This window comes from Pongo abelii, chromosome 22 (genome assembly GCF_028885655.2).
Source record: "Pongo abelii isolate AG06213 chromosome 22, NHGRI_mPonAbe1-v2.0_pri, whole genome shotgun sequence".
Taxonomy (NCBI): domain Eukaryota; kingdom Metazoa; phylum Chordata; class Mammalia; order Primates; family Hominidae; genus Pongo; species Pongo abelii.
In genome coordinates this window covers 54805283-54824603 of record NC_072007.2, presented here as the reverse complement: position 1 = coordinate 54824603, position 19321 = coordinate 54805283, and the positions used below count along the sequence as shown (strand labels likewise).

The following is a 19321-nucleotide window of genomic DNA, read 5'->3' as shown; positions in this document are numbered from 1 at the left end:
TCATCTCCCTGCCACATGCCCGGTAGTTCCATCATGACGTCAAGGCATAGGCCCATCCATATACCTACCCACACAACCCCAAAGTGCAAAAACAGTGACAGTCCGGCTGCAGCAATCACACATTCATTCATTCATCCACTCAGCTCCGGAAATGCTGGTGGGTTGAGGGGTGGAGAGCTGGCCTATGGGTTGAACAAGGCAGAATTTTTGCGGACCTGACCTCAATCCATCTCAGAAAGAGGGGACAAGCCAAGCCCAAGTGGAGTGGATTTGAAAGAGGAAGGGACTTGCGTGCAGGGGCAAAGGAGAAGACTTGTTTAAAGAGTTTATGTCAGCAGGAGCAACGCAAGAGGGCAGGAGGACCTGGGTGCAGGAGGACCAGGACATTCCCGGGATGAGGTCCTTGAGAGGCAATGGGAGACGGGTCTAGCACAAAGATGCACTGGGGTGAACAATGCCCACAAATGTATGTCCTTCCCAGAACCTCAGAATCTGGCCTTGTTCAGAAATAGTGTCTGCAGGTGTAATTAGTTAAGATGAAGCTACACTGGAATAGGGTTGGCCCTAAACCCAGTATGATTTATAATTCTAAGAACAGAAGAGACGCAGACAGATGCAGGGAGAGGCTATGTGGCTAGGGAGGCAAAGATCACAAGCCAAGGAACACGTAGGGCTGCCAGGAACACCAGGAGCTGGAGAGGCAGGAAGGGGTCTCCCCTCAAGCCCTCAGAGGGAGTGTGGTCCTTGATTTCAGACTCCTGGCCCTCAGAACTGTGAGATAATCCATTTCTGTTAAGCCCCTCAGTTTGTGGTACTTAGTTACAACAGCCATAGAAAACTAATACAGTGAGGGGGCTGGCCCCAGACAGACGTGGGTACAGTCACTCCTATACCAGAAAGGGCATCTGAGTGTGTGAGTGACTTGAGTCAGACAAACTCACACAGGCTGCTGTTGTGAATAGGCCAAGAGGGTTAGGGTTAAGGTTAGGGACTAGGGATTAGGGTTAGAGTTAGGGGTTAGGATTAGGGTTAAGGTTAGGGGTTAGGGTTAGAGTTAGGGGTTAGGATTAGGATTAGGGTTAAGGTTAGGGTTAGGTGTTAGTTTAGGGTTACAGTCAAGCAGCTGCAACAACCTAGTGTAGAGACTAGGGCCACGGAGGACATTTCAATTTCAAGAATCAGCGTGTTGCCAATCCCACTCCAACAAAAACGCAATAAAACTAGAAGGTGATAACAAAGAATGGCTTAAAAACTATAAGTACATGACCAGGCATAGTGGCTCATGCCTGTAATCCTAACACATTGGGTGGCCAAGGCAGGCAGATCAAGAAGTCAGGAGTTCAAAACCAGGCTGACCATCATGGTGAAACCCCATCTCTACTAAAAATACAAAAGGAATTACCTAGCATGGTGGTGCATGCCTGTAATTCCAGCGACTTGGGAGGCTGAGGTACGAGAACTGCTTGAACTGGGACCTCATAGGCGGAGGTTACAGTGAGCCAAGATCACACCACTGCACTCCAGCCTGGGGTACAGACCGAGACTCCGTCTCAAGATAAAAAAAACTAAAAGTACATCACTAAATAATCAAATGAAGATTATGCTGGGCATGGTGGCTCTCACCTGTAATCCCAGCACTTGAGGAGGCAGAGGCAGGAGGACAGCTTGAGCCCAGGAGCTTAAGACCTGCCTGGGCAATAGAGCAAGACCTCATTCTCCACAAAAAGAAAAAAAAAAAAAAAAGAGCAAAACAAAAGTGTAAAATGAAGATTATAATGAAATTCATAAAGTAAAAAATAAAATCCCTATACATCAAAACTTAAGGGATACAGCCTACCAGGTCTTAGAGAGAATTTGTAGTCTTAGTTACCCTTGTTAGAAAACCAGGAAAGTTGAATAAAAATGAGCTCTAACACACACACAAATCAAGAGCAAATCCATAAGAAGTAGAAAGGAAGGAAAGATAACAATAAAAGCAAAAATGGATGAGATCGAAAAATTAAGATAATCAACAAATCAAAAAGTTAGTTTTTTGAAAAGATTATAAAATTAAACCACTGGCAAGAATAATCAAAAAAAAAGAAGAGAAATACATAATAAATATCAATGCTCAAAAGAGAAATTACTGTATATTTATATTAGAGATTTTTTAAATCATAAAAGAATATTATGGACATCTGTGACACAATACATTTCAAAAGTTAGATGAAATTATAATTTTCCAGAAAATTTACAATTACTAAAAAGGACCCAAGAAGAAACAGGAAATAAGGTTCCAAAAATCATTATGGAAGATAAAGTAGTTAGGAATCTACTTGCTCAAAATATGTTAGACCTGACAGTTTTATAGGTGAGTATTATCAGATTTTAAGAAACAAATAATTATCTCCACCTCATTCAAACAGTTCCAAAGAATAGAAAAGAAGGAAAGCTGACCAGCTCATTCATTGAGACTGGTATAACCTCATACCAAAACCAAAGTAAGACAGTACAAGAAATATAAATTATAGGCAAATTCCACTTTTGAACACAGATTTTTTAAAATCTTAAATGTTAGTAAATTAACTCCAGCAGTACATTAAATATAACAGAAGAGTTTATTCCAGGAATGCAAGGATGGCTCAACACTGAAGAAGCTATAAAAATAATTCACACACTAATTGGCTAAAGGGGAAACATCTTATAACTGTGTCAATCAATGGCAGAAAAACCATTTAGTAGCATTCAGCTCCTGACAAATTGGGACTAGATAGAAACATTCCTAATCCGATAAAAGGTATTTATAAATTTCTTCAGTAAATACCATACTTAATGGTGAAATGTTGATAGCATTTCCATTAAGTCAGAAACAAGGAAGCCTGTTAATATTACCAATATTCTAAATTACACTGAAGAATTTACTCAGCACAATAAGGCAAGAAAAAGGAATGAGGCCTGATTATTGTAAGGAGAAAGATAATATTGTTATTTGCAGAATATATATTATTTACATAGAAAATCTACAAACACATTTATATAATTAATGAGAACGTTTAATAAAGTTGTTATATACAAAGTCAGCAAACAAAATTAATAATGCCCCTATATATTTTTTAAAAATTGAAAATAGAAAAAAATGTTATAGGCCAGGCGTGGTGGCTCATGTCTGTAATCCCAGCACTCTTGGGAGGCTGAGGCGAGTGGATCACCTGAGGTCAGGAGTTCAAGATCCACCTGGCCAACATGGTGAAACCCCATCTCTACTAAAAATACAAAATTAGCTGGGCATGGTGGTGGACGCCTGTAATTCCAGCTACTCAGGAGGCTGAGGCAGGAGAATTGCTTGAACCCAGGAGGCGGAGGTTGTAGTGAGTCACGATCACCCCATTGCACTCCAGCCTGGGCAACAAGAGTAAAATTCCATCTCAAAAAAAAAAAAGAAAAAGAAAAAATGTTATAATTCCCCCAAATAACAAAAGTTATCAAATATCTGAGGAATAAATATTATTTAAAAATGTAAGATCTTTATGAACAAAATTATAAAACTTTAGGGAAGGACAAAGAGAAGACATAAATAATTGTTGACAAATACAGTCATAGAAGATTCATTATCATAAAAGTGTCCATTGTCTCAAATTTTTCTATAAATTTAATACAATTCTTATCAATGGATTTGTCATGGAGCTAGAAAAACTGGCTTTTAAACTCACAAAAAAGCTAAAGGCTCAAGACTAGAAAAGGCAAGTTTAAAGACATGCTATCCCAGAGTCAGGATTACTGCAGCGCTGTGGCAAGTACTGGCATGATCTGCTATGAGATGAGTGGGGCAGAGGCATACAGAGCTATGAAAGAGGAGCCACACCTCAGGGAGGAGCCAGACCTAAGGGGAGGAGCCACACCTCAGGGAGGAGCCACACCTCAGGGGAGGAGCCACATCTCAGGGAGGAGCCAGACCTAAGGGGAGGAGCCACACCTCAGGGAGGAGCCAGACCTAAGGGGAGGAGCCACACCTCAGGGAGGAGCCACACCTCAGGGGAGGAGCCACATCTCAGGGAGGAGCCACACCTCAGGGGAGGAGCCAGACCTCAGGGAGGAGCCAGACCTAAGGGGAGGAGCCACAACTCAGGGAGGAGCCAGACCTAAGGGGAGGAGCCACACCTCAGGGAGGAGCCACACCTCAGGGGAGGAGCCACATCTCAGGGAGGAGCCAGACCTAAGGGGAGGAGCAACACCTCAGGGAGGAGCCAGACCTAAGGGGAGGAGCCACACCTCAGGGAGGAGCCACACCTCAGGGGAGGAGCCAGACCTCAGGGGAGGAGCCAGACATCGGGAAGGAGCCACACCTCAGGGAGGAGCCAGACCTAAGGGGAGGAGCCACACCTCAGGGAGGAGCCACACCTCAGGGGAGGACCCAGACATCAAGGGAAGAGTCACACCTCAGGAGAGGAGCCAGACAGCAGGAAATGAAGTCAGGCAGCTCACTTTCTGTGTGAATTCACAAAATAAATCAGGCCCCTCCTCACACCTTATACAATCAGCCTTCAGCTGTATTAAAGACTCAGTGAAAAAAATTAATTTTAAAATGTATCAAATGAATATAGGAAGGTGTGTCTTTATAATTTCATAGAAAGAGAACACACCTAAGGAAATATAATGAAAATATGATTCGTAAGTCCACAACAGAAGCATGGTGCATATAGAAAGTGCTCTTCTGCGCTACTAAAGACCGCGTGTACCACGTCCTGCCAAGTCCTGACACACCTGCCTGTGTGGCAGCCGCCCGTGAGAGCAGGTGCTCGCGCCTTGTTGCCCACGCCAGGCACCTGCTGCTCTCCTCGTCAGCTTCCCACAGCCACCAGATGCACCTCCCTAAACACCCACCCTTGCCCGTCCCACATACCCCCAACACCAGAGCGGGCCGCCTGCAGCTGCAGCCACCCGGCCAGGACCTCTGCTCTCAGGCCCCATCACCTCCTACCACCTCCTTACTCGACCTCCGGCTCCAGGCAGAGGAGCCCACACCCTGTTCCAGAGCATTCCACAAAGGCCTGCCACGCAGTCCCTCCGTCCTTCAGACCCTTCGGCTCCTCTGCTCCATGGTTCATGTCCCACATCCCGGCAACCCCCCAATCCCAGGTTCTGGCGGCCCCTCCTCCACCTCCTCCTCATGGTAGGGTCCAAGATCCCCAGGATCCTTCCTTCCAGGGCACTTGTAGGCGCTCGCGGGGCACTTGACACCTTTACTTTGGGTTTCCTCACCTGTGTGATGGGTGCAGCGCCGATCCTGTGGGGAACAGGATGCCAGGCAAGGCCACCTTCCCGGCCAGGTGAGCCTGCAAGCGCCCATCTCCATGTCCCCTCCCTGCCGCACAGCCCCTGCCTATCCTCTGAGGCATCGCCCTCTCCCAGCACAGCCGTCCCCACGTACACAGACAAATCCACGTCCCCAGCTTATGGCAGGGACTGTGGGGCAGGGCCTGCGGGAGGCCAGGGGGCAAGTCCCACCCCCCCATGCCCAGTCCTGGGGGCTACGGAGATGCCGTGAGTTGATGTTTTCTTCCTTTCTGTGGTTCACGTGCTTTTTTTTGTTTTGTTTTACGAGAAAAATGCTTCCTTTGCCCAGAGAGGAAACCTGCCCCCCCAGGCAAACCCCAAAGGCTGACGGGGCGGGGCCCGCGGGGGGCACACTCACAGGGGCAACCCGGCCTGCACTGTGTACGGCCCGTGGAAGCTCCGGCGGTCCCTCAGGCCATCCACCACGTTGTACTGGATCGTGGACAGCGGCTCCAGGGTGCTGGGAACAGAGGAGAAGGGGTGTCTGTGTCCCCATGTCGCAGGTGGGACAGAGAAGACAGGCAGAGGGTTCACCCCCCACCAAGGGCCCAGCCGAGTGGCTGCAGGCTGGGTGTACACAACAGTAGGAGCTGGGCCCCCTCAGGCCCCCACGGGCCCCTCCTGCTCACCTGGGCCTCCCGGGGCTGGGCTCTGACTGGGATTCTCAAGGGAGCCCCTAGGAGGCCCTGGGTTTGGGGCCAGCTGGGAGCACGGACAGCAGCTCATACTCACTCTCCCACAGGGTCAGTGGCGGCCGCATCCTTCCTCTCTGCCGTGTAAAAGGGTGGGTCATAGATCAGGAACTCCGTCTGTAGCAAAACAGGGAGTTTTCCCTCAGATTTTTACCCCCACTGCAAAGCTGGCCCAGGCACCAGGGTGAAAGGGCTGCTCAGCTGGGTCTGAACCCGACCCCAACATCCCAACATGCAGGGCAGAAGCTCCAAGCTGGGCAGAGCCGGGTGCCAGGCAGAGCTGGGGGCTGGGCAGAGCCGGGTGCCAGGCAGAGCTGAGGGCTAGGCAGAGCCAGGGGCTGGGCTCAGGGACCCCCACCGTGGGGCCAGCTGAAGGGCAGGTGGCCGTGACTTGGGAGCCTTGGGGGTCTTCCCAGAGTGGGGCAGGGGGCTAAGCTGGACCCTAGAGGCAAGGAGGATTCTATGTGGTGGAGACTGAGGGGAGGCAGCAGAAGCAGCAGCCTGGAATGTTCTGGATAGGCCAGAGAGAAGCCCTGCACCAGGAGGGCGGGGGTCTCCCCGGGGCCATTAGCCATCGCCCTGTCTCTGTGTCTCTGTCTCTCTTCCATGCCTGGCACCTGGAAAGGGGCCGGAGCCATTCACCAGGGTGGGTGGGGTCTAGGACCAGGGCTTGACCTGAGGGAATGGGACCAGGGGGCTGGGCCCCGGGACAGTCATGGGAGGAGCCCAAGCCTTGAGCTCTGTGGGGGTCAGTGTGCGCCCCCCAGGCCCCTCCACCACCCCCAGCTGTGGGGCCCCTGTGACTTGACTTCTCTGTGCCTCAGTTTCCTCAAATGTCAAACAGGGGCTGCCAGACACACAGATCCCCCTGTGGCTGCAGTGGCTGGGAGCCAGGATTAATACCAGATGGATGGGGACAGGGCCGCCCTCCCCTCCCCAGGGGCCCCGCCACTCCGCCTGGTTGGGCTTGGGCAGGCACTCACCTCCCAGGGCACCTTCTCGTTGGGCACGGGGAAGCGCGTGACGGGGCAGTTGGGGTAGAGGAGGTGCCGGGCATTCACGTGGTAGCTGTCGCCCGGCTCCTCCGTCTTCTTCCTGCCTCCCAGCTCAGCATCCGGCTCCTCTGTGGCCTTCTGGGAGGCTGGGGACAGTCAGGAAGCCATGACGCAAGGCGGAGCCCGGGCTCAGGTGCCCGCCCGCAGGACAAGGACTTCCTCTGTGGTCCTTCTGCCAAAACATCTGGGCTCCTCCACCTCCCCAAGCCCAAATGGCCATGCAGGTCGAACACCAGCTCTGAAGTGGGCAGGGCCCCCAGGGAGGACGGCCATCGGAGCCCAGGCAGCGTCCCCGCCAGCACCTGCCTCTTTGTGCAGCGGCAATCAGGGACCTCGGTAATGAGCTGAACTCACAGTGCAGTTACAAGGGCAAATATGCTCCTTGAGGGCCAGCGAAACTCAGTGGCCCGAGGAAGGCTACTTATGTCCATTTCATAGCCAGCTGCGAATTTAGGAAAACAGACTTTGCTTCTCGTCACTCAGCCCACGTGACCAGGTTCGGACACAGTCTGCAGCTGCCCGGCTCGCACCCCCACTCTGCAGTGCAGTATATGGGGAGCTTAGGGCACAGCAGGCCAGGCCTCCCCGTGGACGTCCAGGAACCAGGTCAGGTCAGGGATTGGGCGGGGCCTCGGCACCAGCGTCGGTGGGTGGGCTGAGTTCCTGAGGGCACTGGCCCTGCCAGGCCTGGAACAGGCTGCAGCCAGTGCCTTCCTCCTGGACAGAGCCCCCCGCCCAGCTGCCTCTCCTCCCAACTGACCCCAGACCCAAAAGAACACAGGCGGGTAGAGACCAGCTGCTGGCCTGGCCACCCACTCACCCAGAGTGGGGATGTCCGCCTCCGAGCTGAAGCCGCTGGCCCGCAGCGTCCTCACGATCCAGTGCAGGGCTCGGGCTGTCTGGGCCATCTGGAAGCCATGGCCCGAGACACAGTGAGCACCTGCCACCCGCACGCATGTTACACACCCCACTGCCCACCAAGACTTCACTCCCTCAGCCAGGAGCCCCACCCCTGTCACTCAGCCCCTGCGCCCTTTGAAAGTGAGACACCACCTCCTCCCCAGGCAGCCACCAAGCCAGCCAGGACGCTGTCCCAGGCCCACCCGGCTCCCCCCAGTGGCTGCCAAGTCACACATCTGATGGTGCAGCCTCCCCAAGAGACACAACAGTGGGACTGTCACTGGACTGGACAAGCCAGAGGATGGAGCCAGCATGAAGCTGCAGTCAGGCAATTCTGCACCACAGGGAGAGGTCACAGGCCGCCAAAGCCAGAGGCTTCCAGGGTTCCTGCACCTCCCAGGAGGAGCCTCCCCAGAGGCCGATGCACCCCCCACAGGGGACAGTGGGACATGTCTCACTCATGTGGCTCAGTGCTGGGCACCCTGGCAGGGGTTCCAGCATGGCCAAGACCGGGGGAGAGGGCGGCCTGGGCAGACCCCTGGGTGTAACGGGCAGGACTGGTGGATGGTGGACGCCCCAGCAGCACAGGGCCCAGCCCTGCCCCACAGAGCAAGGCTGGGAGCAGCAGCACTGGGTGGCTGAGCCATCCATGGGGCTCAGTGCTGACCGCAGGGGCTGCCGTGGCCGCAGGTGCTGTTGTTGGAAAGCACGGCCCGGCCCAGCTGGTGGATGTTGATGGGGTGGGGCGGGCAGACCCTGAGAGGCCATCTCTAAGTCCTCCCCACCTCGGTCTTGTGGCCTCTCCAGGGTTCAGACACAGAGTCCCGCAGCCTCCTCGGAGGCCGGGAGGGGACAAGCACTCTGTTTCCTGGGAGCAGCGAGGAGCACAGCCGGGCCGTGGAGGCCTCAGTGCACACAGGAGGAGCTCAGTCACAGAAACCCTTGGGCGGGGTTTTCTGGAGGAAACACAGGGTGCCTCTTCCAGCTAGGAACAGCTGCCCCGACGTTCTGGCCTCCTCCTCACCATCACTTCTCAGAGCCCTCCTTCTCGGTGCCACCACATGGCAGAACTGCCCGCCAGGCCCAGCAGTGGCACCTCCTGACGGAGGCCCAGAACTCGGACCCACCTGCTCCTCCAGGGAGGCCAACCTCTGCTCCATGGAGCCCGACCTCTTCAGTGGGTCCAGGTCCAGCAGGTCCACCATGGCATCAACCCTGAAAGAGGAAGCAGTGAGCTGGATGCACACCACGCCTTGGGGCCCTGGGAACACCACAACGCTCTGCAGATGGCCCTGCCAGACGCAGCCACCAAGGCTCTGTGTCAGCCTTTGCTTCCTCTTAATATGAAACTATTTCTAACATGCATTTCTCCCATAGAACCAAACTGCCCAGGGCCCCAAAGGGGAAGACGTCTCAGCAGACGGACAGCCGAGGCTCACACGGCAAGCTCTGGCAGCCTGTCGGTCCCAGGAGAGAGGAGCAGGTGAGTGAACTGAGGGAGGGCCAGGTGACAGGTCACAAACAATGAAACTTCCTCTGGGCACAGCAGAGGTTGGTTTTGCTTTGGGGGTGATGTGGCACGGCACTGTTGCTTGGGAATATTTGGTTTCTGTCTTATTTTGTGGGGGTTGTGGAGCGGTGCTGCTGTTCTAAGGATGTTTGGCGTCTGTCGTATTTTGTGCGGGTTGTGGAGCAGCGCTGTTTTTCTGGGAGTATTTGGTTTCTGTCTTATTTTATGGGGTTGTGGAGTGGCGCTATTATTCTGGAAATGTTTGGTTTCTGTCTTATTTTGCTTCGCCCAGCCTTGGCCTGCTGTGTTTATGGTTAAAATAACTCTGTGGGCAAACCCGAGTCTCCGGCTCTCATCCGCTGTCCCCTGGGCTCCCTCACTTCCTTTCATCCACAGCGCCCACTGCAAGTGATATTCTTATAATACACTGAGCAACTATTTTAGTAACACAGAAATTTTCTGGGGATATGACCCACTTTAAACAGTTATCTAGGGAAAGGGAAGAAAGTGATTTCGCTCCAGGCCTGGGCGTCTCCTTTCACCCACATTTCATTTTGTTTAATCCCACAAAAGCCGCTTAACTGCACCTGCCATGTTTTCCCAGACAGCTTGCAAACATGCGAGGGTGGTTACTGGAGCCTTCTCGGGCCCGCGTGATTCCACCACCATGAGAGGCAGGAACTGTCTAGATTTGCAGACAGAGCTTGTCCTTGACCCCCAAAGCTCCAGCCCTGCCCCGTGGGGGAGGAGCTTTGGTGAACTCAGCTCACCTCAATGCTGCAAGGTTATGGCACCCCACACTCATGCGCCTCCCGGGTCCCCAGCTTCCTCACTGGAGGAAGGGACAGTGACCAAGTTAGGGCCCTTGGTAAGGGCTGAGGAGCTCTTTCCTCACTTTCCCTGGAGCCCGTGTTCTGCAAGATCGGGTCAACTGAAGCACATCAGCTTCTGTCCCAGGCCCCTCTGCGGATGAGCCAGAGCTGCTGACCAATGGGAGTGACAGCTGAGCACACCAGCCAGCGGCCCAGCGGAAACACGTTCTGCAGGCTCATCTTGGGAAAACTACTCATATACGAATATGCATTAGAGTCGGGGTCTCACCCTGTCACCCAGGCTGGAGTGCAGCGGCACCATCATGGCGCACTGCAGCCTCGAACCCCTGGCCTCAGCCTCCTGAGCAGCTGGGACTCTGACCCCATGTGCACCACCACACCTGGCTACTCTTTCCTTTTTTGTTGTTTTTTTTTTTTATTTTTTGTAGAGATGGGGTCTCACTATGTTGCCCAGGCTGGTCTCAAACTTTTGGTCTCAAGAAATCCTCCTGCTGTGGCCTCCTTAGTAGCTGGGATCACAGGCATGAGCCACTGTGCCTGGCTAATTGTTATTTTTATTTTTTGTAGAGACGGGGGTCTCACTATGTTGCCTAGGTTGGTCTTGAACTCCTGGGCTTGAGCAATCCTCCCACCTCAGCCTCCCAAAGTGTTGGGATTACAAGCGTGAGTCATTGCTTTTAAATATATTTTAAAATATATTTTAAAATATAAATTTTAAAATATATTTTAAAATATAAATTTTAAAATATATTTTAAAATATAAATTTTAAAATATATTTTAAAATATAAATTTTAAAATATATTTTAAAATATAAATTTTAAAATATATTTTAAAATATAAATTTTAAAATATATTTTAAAATATAAATTTTAAAATATATTTTAAAATATAAATTTTAAAATATATTTTAAAATATAAATTTTAAAATATAAAATTTCACCTGGCCTGAAAATGTATATTTTAGTTAAGCTTTTTCAACCTCAGAAAATAACTGGAGGTACCCAACTTCCACTGAGCACCCAGGCTGGGAAATAGGCAGCAGACCAGCTCTGAGCTTTAAGATGTCTGGGATAGGGCAGGAGATGAGCGGCATTTGGGACTAAATTTTTTTTTTTTTTTTTTTTTTTTTTTTAGGTGGAGTCTTGCTCAGAGCGTCACCCAGGCTGGAGTGCAGCGGCGCGATCCCAGCTCACTGCAACCTCCGCCTCCTGGGTTCAAGCAATTCTCCTGCCTCAGCCTCCCAAGTAGCTGGGATTACAAGCACACGCCACCACACCCGGCTAATTTTTGTATTTTTAGTAGAGATGGGGTCTCACCATGTTAGCCAGAATAGTCTTGATCTCCTAACCTCGTGATCCACCCACCTTGGCCTCCCAAAGTGCTGGGATTACAGGCATGAGCCACCGCGCCCGGCCTGGGACTGATTCATTTGGGGCCCAGCCCACTCCCTTAAGGCAGGAGGCTGCAAAGTTGCTGGGGCCTGCATTCCAGGCCACACTGCTGGCCGGTGGTCAAGCTGAGCCACCTCTCTTACTTTCCTGGGCCTCCACTTCCTCATGGGTAAAAGTGGAAGGAAAAATACCTCCCTCTGCAAAAGGGTTGAGAGAGATGATGCAGGTGAAGGGTGTGGTCCTCAGTGAGCCCTCAACACATGCCAGCCATCGTATTCCAGCCCTGACTATGTTGGTCATCAGCAGAGCTGTGGCCTTCCAGCTTCATCCTGACATGCGGAGGCTGCCTTTCAGAAACTCTCCCAAGCACCTTCCCCCAGCATCTGGGCCCTGGGCATGGCCATTGCTCAAAGTCCCAGACAAGGCCATCCATCAAAGCTGTGCTTGGCCACAGCAAGTAAGAGAAGGTTCTCAGGGCACTGCATGGCCCCAGGACCCTCCTCTGTAAGTGGACCATCAGAGCCAAATGTCAGGGCTGAGCAGGCCTGGAGACCAGCGACCCCAGCCTCCTGCAACCCTGCCAGGCCAGGAACTAGCAGCAGTTCCAGAATTGCATAGGATTTCCTCAGTGCCTTCTAGGCACTAGGCCTGCTCTATGTCCCAGGATACTATGGGGAACATGTGGGACTCTGTCCCTACTCTCACATGGAGCCTGGCAGTTAGACATGACCCAACCCACAAACCCACCAGCCAACCAACCAACATCCAGATTCCAGAAAGACAGGGGATGGGGACAGGGTGGGTGGAGGGCAGGAAAGGCCCTCCAATGAAGTGAGGCCTGAATAGAGAGAGACAGCAAGTCCTGACTCTCTCTGGGAGAAGATTGTTCTAGGCAAAGAGCATGCCAAGCGCTCAACTGGAAGTCATCATGCCCAGACTCAAGCAAACAGGGCACGTGTATCTAGTTCACTCAGAATGGGAGCTAGAAGGGGCTTTGACATCAGCTAGTTCATTAAGGTCCTCACATTGTCACCATCGTCATTACTATTGCCATCATAATCACCATCATCACTATCACCACCACCACCACATCCACCATCGTCACCACCACCACCACCACCACCATCACCGCTACCACCATTACCACTATCAGAAGCACCATCATCACCACCATCACCACCACTGCCATCATCACCATCAACATCAAAACTACTACCATCACCACCCACCATCACAACAACCATCAGAATCACCACTGTCATATCACCATCACCACCACCATCACCACCATCAGAAGCACCATCATCACCACCATCACCACCACTGCCATCATCACCATCAACATCACCACTACTACCATCACCACCACCATCACCAGCACTTCCATTACAACCATCAGAATCACCATTGTCACATCACCATCACTACCACCATCACCACCACCACCACCATTACAATCACCACCACCACATCACCATCATCACCAACATCACCACTACCACCACCATTACCAGCACAACCACCATCATCACCATCATCGCCACCACCATCACCACCATCACGACCATCACAATCACCACCATCACCATTACCCACCACCATGACTATCACTACTACCACCACCACCACCATCACCATCGCAGCCACCATCATCACCATCACCATCATCACCATCACCACCACCACCATCACCACCATCACCACCATCACCACCACCACCATCACCATCATCATCACCATCACCACCATCACCATCACCACCATCACGACCACTACCATCACCATCATCACTGTTACCACCATCACCATTACCCACCACCATGACTATCACTACTACCACCATCATCACTGTTACCACCATCACCATTACCCACCACCATGACTATCACTACTACCACCATCATCACCATCACCACTACCACCACCATCACCATCATCACCATCATCACCATCACCATCACCATCATCACCATCACCACCACCACCACCATCACCATCACCACCACCATCATCACCATCACCACCACCACCATCACCACCATCACCACCATCACCACCATCACCACCACCACCATCACCACCATCACCACCACCACCATCACCACCATCACCACCACCACCATCACCATCATCATCACCATCACCACCATCACCATCACCACCATCACGACCACTACCATCACCATCATCACTGTTACCACCATCACCATTACCCACCACCATGACTATCACTACTACCACCATCATCACTGTTACCACCATCACCATTACCCACCACCATGACTATCACTACTACCACCATCATCACCATCACCACTACCACCACCATCACCATCATCACCATCATCACCATCACCATCACCATCATCACCATCACCACCACCATCACCATCATCACCATCACCACCACCATCACCACCACCATCACCACCACCACCATCACCATCACCACCACCATCATCACCATCACCACCACCATCACCATCGCAGCCACCATCACCATCATCACCATCACCACCACCATCACCATCATCACCATCACCACCACCATCACCACCACCATCACCACCACCACCATCACCATCACCACCACCATCATCACCATCACCACCACCATCACCATCGCAGCCACCATCACCATCATCACCATCACCACCACCATCACCATCATCACCATCACCACCACCATCACCACCACCATCACCACCACCACCATCACCATCACCACCATCATCACCACCATCACCACCACCATCACCACCATCACCACCACCATCATCACCATCACCACCACCATCACCATCGCAGCCACCATCATCACCACCACCATCACCATCATCACCATCACCACCACCACCATCACCATCGCAGCCACCATCATCACCACCACCATCACCATCATCACCATCACCACCACCACCATCACCATCATCACCATCACCACCACCACCACCATCACAGCCACCATCATCACCATCACCATCACCACCACCATCACCATCGCAGCCACCATCACCACCATCACCACCACCACCACCACCACTACTCATAAGTAAGAGTGATGATAAAAGCACCACGCCATGTTAGCAGATCCCTGGTTATAGTTCAAGCGTATGTGCTCAATTCTTTACAGTCAGGATCCCACTGTATTCTGGAAACAACTCCAAGAGACAGGGACTATCGTGTCTCCATCTTAGAGACAAGGTGAGGGAGGTATGGAAAGGCAGGAGTACATACATGTCTCTAAGGGGGAGGGCACTCGGCCTGGTCTTGGCCATCCCTTGCCAGCTCCAGGATGCCCCTGTTTGTGGCTGCAGGAGCCTCCACACTGCCATAACTAGGTGGCACCATGTCCATTTCCCCCTCCTTCTCTCATGCCATGGCGAGACGCACACTGAGAGCAGGACACTGGGGGCAGCCCTTCCTGCTGCCCGCTGCTGGGCATTAGGCCCTGCTGACACCTAGCAGGGCCGAAGGGCTGGCAGTGGAGAGAAGGGAGCAGATCTTCCCCCAACACTGACCTCGCACCCTGGAAAGAAGCAAGGTGGGAGGAGCTGAGAGGGAGGACGGTGCTGAGCATGGCTGACCCCGAGGGCTGGGCTGCCGAAGCCCTGCAGAAGCTACACTAAGGCTGTGCACCAACAAGCTCACAGAGCAAACCACCCCCAAACCAGCCTGGACTCCGTGTGCGCATCCCCCAGGCCTCCAAGCTGGCTCCTGCGGGCCAACCTGCCCCTCCCCCAGCCGCCAAGGCTTCCCTCCCAGCCTCTGACCCTGCGCCCTGTGGGACCCAGCCTTCCTAAGGACCCCAGAGGGTCCTAAGTCAGCTGCGGGCACAGGCCCAGATGCCTGCAGCATTCCAGGGGCCACGGGATACAGCGCTCCCTCGCCGGTGAGGCATTGCTGGGCCTCCCCAGGTGGGACATGTACTCATGGTGCCTGTGGACCTGCAGGAGGTCCCCCAGAGGCTTCCCACCCCCAGGCCCACCCGAGCCCCCATACTTATTGCTGATGTCCTCGATCTTCTGCTCAGGCCGCTGCTTTTGCTGGAACTGCTGGTTCTGGAGGTAGTTCTCCTTCAGGTAGATCTCCCAGGATAGCAGGGCCGCCTCCTCATTCTTCTCCAGCTTGTTCTCTGTCAGGGTGGGAGGACAGACTAGGGGACCTGGAATCCTCAGGAGGTGGGCCCTGAAGACCTGACCCACCGGGGGGCCCCGTGGGAGGGGGCCAGTCCTGAGTGGCAGGAAGAGCCCATCGCACACCTGCTCCCAAGGGGGCCTCTGGGCTCGGTCCCCACCACTTGCTCAAGGCCAGCAGAAGGCCAGCAGCCTGAGTGGCCTGCACGCCTGCTGAGCGTCCAGGGTTCTGGGCAGAGCTGCCACGCCATCTCCACCCACTCTGCACCCAGGCGGCCAGGACATTGAGGAGAGGCACTGGGACTGGCGTACTGAGCTGCTTGTGCCTCTTGGCTGGAGTCTTCAGGACCACCCTCTTGATGAAGAGCTGCAGGTGGCTAAGGAGGATGAAGGGGGGCGGCGCGGCGGGGCGGCTGTGGTACTCCTCGATCAGGTCGTGGCGCTGGAACTTCCAGATCTGGTCCGTGTGCTCCTGCACCTGCTGGAAGGTGTAGCTGTCAGGGAGGAGAAAGCGACACCTCGAGGTCAGGGTGTTTACCCAGAACAGACCCCTCTCACCGCCCGCGTGCCCGCTGTGATGCCACAGAGAGCAGAGCCATGCCACACAGGAGGCCAGCTCCAGGCACAGAACTCAGCCCACAGACCTCACAATTCCAGGCTTCCTGGGAACCAAGGCAAGAAAAAAGGAGAAGCATGCAGACTTTCGATTTTATAAGCCTCACTGGTGAATAACATGAAGTGGGTGTTTATCAGGAGACAGACACTGTCTGGCATTGAACTCTGAGACCTGATCTGCGGATTCTGATGAGCACAAGAGCCAGACCCTCCAGGGGTGCATGTGGAAGGGGCAGGGCTGCAGGAGCCTCCTTGGTGTGTCTCAGGGTGATAGGCACAGAGCCCTCCGCAGCGGGAGCCAGCAGTGTGGGTGCCATACTTGCTGCAGGGACAGTGTCCTGCCACGAGCCCCTTGGCCTCGAGATGACAGCCCTGGCCCACACTCAGGTTCTCTCAATGTTCAGAACCCGCGTTCTGAAAGGTGGCAACCTCAGCAACCTAGCCAATGAAACAAGAAGAGAAACAGTTGGTTCCTAACAAAACCAGGAACACACGGATTTTCAGAGTCCCGGGTAGCACAGGGTCTGTCTGCAGATGCTGGGAAGGGCTGTGAGGGCCTGGGAGGCTTTCTGAATTATGGGGGCAGCATGGGGAGACTGGGCTTTCTGTGGGCCATGACAGCTTCGCAGCCGTGCTGGGCTCCTCAGCTCCACTGTCAGGGCCAGGAATTGGCCACAGAACCCCCAGAGCCAACGCAGGGGCCCACTAGGACCCCAAACACCTGCGTTTTCATTCTGCGTGGCCTCCTGGTTCCCTGGAGTTCTTTTTTATGCTGCCTCTGGTGTGAGATCCTCAGCATTTAATTTGTTCTAACTTTAAAAGCTGCAAGAGCAAAACAGAACCCCCAAAGCCTGGGGCCCACAGCTGCTGCGGCTGATCAGAGATACGACCCCAGAGGACCACGTCCACCAGGGGCCGGATGGACAGCCACCTATTTTGTACTTCTTGTTTCAAAAGCAACAATAGCAAATAACATTCCAAAAGTTCTATGATAAGACTTCAAGACACTAGGATCTAAACAAAATCCTAGACATTTTCAAAGAGAAGAAACAGCTACTGCGTGGGTCTCCTGATGCTGCTGTAGTGAACTGCCACGGCCTTGGCAGCTTAAAGCAATCAGACTCTCCTCTCAGTCCTGGAGGTCAGGAGTCTCACTGGGCTAAAACCAAGGTTCAGCAGGGCTGTGCTCCTCTCGTAGGTCAGGAGCCTCCATGCTTTGCCTTTCCTGCCTTCCAGAGGCCACCTGCATTCCTGGGCTGGGGTTCTCCCCTCCCCCCGACGCTCACTGCCACCGTCACATTCCTTCTCTGCCTCCCTCTTCCACAGCCCCTCGTGATGAGGTCGGGCCCATGCAGCTAACCCCAGATAATTTCCCATCTCAGGATCCTCCACTTAACCCCACCCTCCCCGTCCCTTTTGCCACATAGGGCCCCATAGCCACAGGGTTCGAATGTGGACCTCCCTGGGGCTGTTGTTCAAACTGCCACAGATGCCACAAACACCAGGCTCAGAGGAGGTGGACATGTGTGTGCAAATCCACAAAACCAGCAAAGCACGTGAAGACGTGCAGATGAGGAAGACCCTAATGGCACGGGAGGGCAGACACAGAGCTGTCCACAGATGGATAGGAGCTCTGGGGAAGGCACCGCAGAGCCAGCGCCGTCTGAGGCACACGGTGGGGGCAGCAGGAACACGTCTAGGGCTGGGGAACCGGCCCCAAAGAGCTAAAGAACCCAGCAACTAACAGAAATGCTCACACTTACAGATGGCAGACAGGAAAAGAAACCACCTGCTGGGATGCTGAGACTCGCTCGCAGGAGCTTTCGGAACTGGCTGAGGTCAGCTGGAACCAATGTGGCCAGCTAGAGTCTGCACAGCCGGAGTTTCCACCCCGGGGTCCCAGTAACTCCCCCAAATGTACACACGAGACCTATGAGGAGACACAACTTTCCAGAACCCCCTTTTCTTCCACCAGCCACTTACTAATCCAAGAACCCACCCCCGAACCTTCCCTAATAGAAACTGCATTAAAGCCAGCGCGGGGAGACAGACGTGAACTGCACCCCTGTCTTCTGGTGGGCTGGCCTAGAATAAAAGCTTTTCTTTTCTCAAAAACCTAGTGTCGTAGTATCGCCTTCCTGCACATCGGGAAGTGAGCCCTTTTGCTCAGTAACAGGGAGAAACAGGCAGAGTCCTCGGGGTGACGAGGGGACAGCCCTGAGCAGCAGCAGCCCCAGCACACTCCCCGGGTAGAGCAGTGAGCTCATGAATAATGCTGCTCCTGCGCAAAAGGAACGAGGCTGACACCAACATCCCTGCCCTGCGGGAGGAGGCTGCCTCCACAGCAGCACCGTGAGCAGGGCTATGTGGATCCGCAGCACCGCAGGTCCCCAGCAGCCACAAGGACAGACCCACACCAGCTCAAGAGATGCAGCAGTGACCACAGAGAGTGGCTGTGCACACTCCAACAGGATATGAGTGACGCGCCTCTGTGCACCAGCCCATCATCCACACTGTCCACAAGACCCTGGAGACAGCGTGGCCACTGAGGCCCAGGCACGCCGCCCACCCACCCACCTGCAAGCCGGCCCCACCCAGGCGCTCACTTGAACATGGCGATGAGGAGGTTGAGCAGCAGGATGTTGGTGAAGAGCAGGTAGAGGCAGAGTAGGAGGACCGTCAGCCACTCGGGGAAGGCCGGCCTCTGCTGCGTCGCGTCGCTCTCGGGGCACTTGGGCTTGTAGGGGTCGGTGCCGTTGGGGCTGCAGTGCTCCGGGTTGAAGTTCACGCCTGGCGTTGGGAATGGGGGTGGGTGAGCCAAGAAAACAATGCAGAGTCAAGAGGAGCCTGGCAGGAGAGGGACCTCGAGGCCTCC

At 53.6% G+C, this 19321-nt stretch overlaps 1 protein-coding gene and 1 long non-coding RNA gene across 2 annotated transcripts in view; one reads left to right on the top strand and one right to left on the bottom strand.

Moving 5' to 3' along the window:
* Window positions 1–19321, bottom strand: part of TRPM2 (transient receptor potential cation channel subfamily M member 2) — a 91510-nt gene that overhangs the window by 9505 nt on the left and 62684 nt on the right. Inside the window, exons 20-27 of the mRNA XM_024239278.3 lie at window positions 19053–19236; window positions 16144–16325; window positions 15698–15830; window positions 9088–9175; window positions 7881–7968; window positions 6989–7146; window positions 6046–6122; window positions 5672–5773 (exon numbers count right to left, since the gene is read on the bottom strand). Coding sequence (XP_024095046.3) covers window positions 5672–5773; window positions 6046–6122; window positions 6989–7146; window positions 7881–7968; window positions 9088–9175; window positions 15698–15830; window positions 16144–16325; window positions 19053–19236 — 1012 coding nt within the window. The remainder of the gene's footprint in view (window positions 1–5671; window positions 5774–6045; window positions 6123–6988; window positions 7147–7880; window positions 7969–9087; window positions 9176–15697; window positions 15831–16143; window positions 16326–19052; window positions 19237–19321) is intronic.
* LOC112130481 (uncharacterized) lies at window positions 7253–18561 on the top strand. Its single transcript, XR_002912730.3, has 3 exons — window positions 7253–7666; window positions 9338–9443; window positions 18212–18561. It is a non-coding gene; the product is annotated as an uncharacterized LOC112130481 (long non-coding RNA).